Genomic DNA, 4,510 nt, shown 5'->3' with positions numbered 1-4,510 from the left:
CATAGGCCGAAAACAACACACATCCAATGGTTGAGTCAGGTGTGTGCTGTTGGGGGGCAGAAATATAAATTTAATATCATGTTGCTTACATAGCTTAACAATATTCACCGAAATGTGACTTGCCAAGTTGTCTCCAATAATAACTTTAGTTCCATCCAAACGACGGCAATGTGGAATAATTATAGTTTGAAACCATTCTTCAAATATTGGTTGATCAAACCACCCAGAGGGTGATCTGTTGTATCTACACCCTTCTGGCCCTCCTAATGTCCAAGGTTCCCACATCTGGAGGGATTTGTATACAACATATGGAGGAAGCATAACACCAGATGCATCGATAGCAAACATAACCGATGTAGCAGACTTTGTAGAATCCATAATTCAATCAGCATGTTTATTTTTTTTTCTCACTAAAACTTTTGTTCTACCCGGATCATCTATAAAATTTGTCTCATCATAGTTAATTATGTTTTGCGGTGGTACATTTTCTAAACTTAATTCAAGGTTATTAAAATATTCATTGATGGTAGTTCTTGAGACAGCAGCTCGTGATCTTTTGATATTCTCGGAAAGTCTAGGTTTCAAAAGACCAGAATGTCTGGATACAAAACGTGTGTACCAATCATCGCCAGGTTTATTGTTTTTAAATATTTTTATTTTTCGGCCGGCACGATCTAAGTATGACTTGATCAATCTCTTAACTTCTTCCCTATCAAAAGGGTAACCCCAATCAGATGCAAATAATATTGTTTCTACAATATTATCTTCTTCAGTAGAAGTTAATGCTGTTTGGCCACCGTGGGGATTAAGATTTAGTTTGTTTTTTTTCCTACTTAAAGTGCTTATTGGTATACCATACTTATCAGAAGCCTGTCGGTAAGTCAATCTATTATTTCGTATTTCGTTTAATGCATTTTCTAAAGTTTCTTCAGAAAAATTGTGGTAAGTACGACTGCCGGGTGTTCGCTTATAATAGTTAGGCATGTTCCAAGTCACCCAATTATTTTTGACGGAAAATAAAACCAACCCTGAAAAATGTAAATAATATTATTTCCTAATTCTACTTAACAATTAACACTAACAACACATTAGGAATTCACTAAAAAATAACAATACCTTGAATTTTGAAGCTGAAGTACCACTTTTGCAGCTCTTAATTAAGGAGTTGGAAATTTGGATTTTTTTTATTAAATTATGGTTGTATCACATGGCTTATTGATAAGAGATAACACATTTTCGATGATAATGAAACGTTTACAAAACGTTCCGAAAAATATTGCTGCGGAGGCAGAATTTTATTTCCCTTATCTAGTATAAAATTAAACGCTGTTATCAAAAAATAACACAATTGTTCCAAGTCACCTCACAGTTCCAAGTCACCCGGTATCCCAGATATTTATCATGATTTTTATAAGAGTTTAAAAACATCCAATGATGTATATTGTGATCCTTTGATTTCAGAAAATGAGAGTGATTAACAATATATTTTAATTAGGTTTATGGTTTTTATTAGTATTAACAGTTGTGCAATAAGGTTTATTATATTTTACTGTTACTTATTTAAAAAAAATTATTATTAGGTATGTAAATAATAAAGTCATAATTAATAAGGAGGTACCTAGTTAACTCATGTTCCTATGTTTACAGTATTTTAATGTGCAATTATTATTCTTATGTTGTTACACAAAATTACATACATTTTTATCATTAATAGTTTTTATAATATTGTTTATTACATTAAGTCAAATTAAAACCTATTTCACATTATTTTGGTAACATAAAAGTTTTGTAAGTTTTTTTTTTCTTGTTATTTTTACAAATAAATAGTATGATGTAATAGTATGATTGTTTCAAATGTGTGTGTTATATAATAATTAGGTTTATCGTTTATGATAAGACAACAATCAATATTCAATATTAATGTTGTAATAAAGTAATTTTAAGACCATAAACAGTGAACTACAAGGCAGGTAAGATGGTAAGGATAATATTATATTTTATTTAGTTAATTGTGATAAAATGGATAAGTCATATGTGCACTAGTGGACAAGTCAGAAGTAGATTGATAATTTAATTTTAGTCTATACTAATATACTATATTTAGCGTATACATTTTTCTATAAAATTGAAGCTTAAGCATATTAAATATTTATGTTAGAGAAACTATAATTATGTATGAATTTTTATTTTTATTTTTAAATTTAAATATGGAATAACATTTGAATGCATACCAGGTACGATTTCTACTTAGTATCTCAAAAAATAACAAACAATTCAGCTACGCCAACTCATTACAGTGTAATCTGGGATAATCTCAATGAAACTACTTACTCCAATTCCACACCCACGATAATTCAAAAATGTACGTATAAATTGACTCAATTGAGCTACAATTATTCGGTACGTAATAATTGTTTAATGATGAACATAAAACTCATAAAACATATATATTAATTATTTTAATGGACATATGTTTATAGAATACACAAAAGGTTCCAGGCCCTTGTCACATGGCACACAAATTAGCTACATTTATAGCAGAGTGTCTCAGGACTCCTGCAAATCCTCATTTGGAAGATTTATTCTATTTTATGTAATTTTTTTTCACTGAACTTTGTGTAGAGACTTTATTTATGATCTATTTATGTTATAACTTATTTTGAATGTTCTTATTTTAGTAAAAGCAATTTTTTATTTTACAGTTAATTTTGTAAAGGTATTTTACCTAATAATCATTAATTAAGTTAAAAGAATTGAATTGATATTTGTAATTATAAGTCACTATGAATAGAAAACACAAATTATCTTTTTATTTATCCAGATAAATTGCTATTATCTATTATCTTTATATCTTAGTGTTTTACTGAAATCTTAGATTTATTATACTCATTTATCTTTATCTAGATAAATATTTGTTCATCTTTGCTCAACAGCATAGAGTATAAAGAGGCGCCCTAATTGAAATAATATGATGTGGAAATGGAAACAAAACAGTGTAGGCAAACTATAGAAAATATTTTATTGTATGTGCACTATAATACAATATTTATTGTAATTTAATTATATTACTCATTATTATTATTGAATTATATTAACCTTTATTTATAACTATCAATATAATATTACTTTAAAACTGAACATTTGAGCTATAATAATTAAAATAATAATATAACGGATCATTTTTATACTATATTCTATCTATGCCTATAAATTATCAGTAAGTAATAATTTTATTAATTCATTATTTATTTGAATGTTATACACTTTTACATGGAATAGATTATTGATATTTAGCTATATAGGTAGGTAAAAATGTTTTACATTTTATTAATATGTATTTTATTTAAATAACTACTTAAACTAAAAAATTGCTAATATTAAAATTTTTTATCTTTATATGAGAATATACTTATTTTATTCATTGAACGTGATTCCCATCGCATAAAAATAGCTTATACTTTTTTTACTTAAAAAAAATATATTTCAGTATTCATTATTAAGTTACCCATGCTAGTACAAATACTTTTTATGAGAGGTTATCACTTATTAAAATTAACTCTGATTATTACCTCTAGTTTATCTTGGTTCATCTTATTGGATAACGAGCGTCTAGAGACAGCCCCCCTCGGAGCAGTTTCTCTTATCACAAAACCATTATCACGGTCACAAAGTTTAATACGTAATATAAAATAAATAAATAAATATGTTAAATTGTTAATAAAAATAGTTACTTAATATTACATCGTAAGATTTCATAATTTCAATAGTATTGTATTGTTTCACTTCAGTATTGCACTCAGTATAAATTTGTAATACGTTGTTAAGATTGGTAAGTCATCCAAAAAACTTAATAAAAAGTTATAAAATTAAAATTATTATAGTACCGTCAATCGAGGTGGTTTGGAACTACGAGGTGAGATGTAACAATTTGGTTTTTGTTAAAATATATCAAGATATCTATCAGGGTATTTAATATAATTTCATTGTACCTCCATTAAAAATAATATGTTTTTCATATTTATGACTATAAATGTTATCTTCAACCATTGGTCTAATCAATACCTCCGAAAAAAATTGTCAAACATTTTTCATGATCACAGCGATTTTATCATTGCTTTTAAAAGTGCTTTAGATTTTAGTGATAGATATCGAGTTTAGGGGTTTGTATATTTTATGTACATTAAAGGATACTTCAAAAGAAGAATATTGTAATTAAAAGTTTAAAAATATTTATTCCTACTTGTGTAGCTTTAGTTTTATTTTTTTAAAAAAAATCTAATGGTGACTTGTAACATAATAAAAACGCATACAATGCATAAAATGCATAGAATGCAGTTTAGCTTCTAAGTGATTTTTTGAATTTTTTTTTTTCTAAATGTGTTTTTGCATGGTTAATTTGATGGTATTTTCAAAAAAAGTCCCTTTTACTTTATTTGGTAATTATGGTAAAAAAACTTCAATTGCTTAATTTTTTATTAACATTAAAAGTAAGTAAGATAGGTAAATTCTG

At 26.8% G+C, this 4,510-nt stretch overlaps 1 protein-coding gene across 1 annotated transcript; it reads right to left on the bottom strand.

Annotated features, from left to right (window-relative positions):
- Positions 1-381: 381 nt before the first annotated feature.
- Positions 382-1,379, bottom strand: LOC100575929. Its single transcript, XM_003241745.4, has 2 exons — positions 1,117-1,379; positions 382-1,028 (listed from the first exon to the last, which is right to left on the bottom strand). Exon 2 carries the CDS (start codon positions 982-984, stop codon positions 382-384), a length of 603 nt encoding a protein of 200 aa, XP_003241793.2. The 5' UTR covers positions 985-1,028; positions 1,117-1,379.
- Between the last annotated feature and the right edge of the window lie 3,131 nt (positions 1,380-4,510).

Source organism: Acyrthosiphon pisum, chromosome A2 (assembly GCF_005508785.2).
Source record: "Acyrthosiphon pisum isolate AL4f chromosome A2, pea_aphid_22Mar2018_4r6ur, whole genome shotgun sequence".
Lineage (NCBI taxonomy): Eukaryota > Metazoa > Arthropoda > Insecta > Hemiptera > Aphididae > Acyrthosiphon > Acyrthosiphon pisum.
Note: the sequence above shows the minus strand (reverse complement) of the source record. Positions and strands in the feature narration are given on the sequence as shown.

Excerpts from the sequence above, each read along its gene's own strand:
- LOC100575929 (XM_003241745.4), bottom strand. The coding sequence starts at position 984 with ATGCCTAACTATTATAAGCGAACACCCGGCAGTCGTACTTACCACAAT.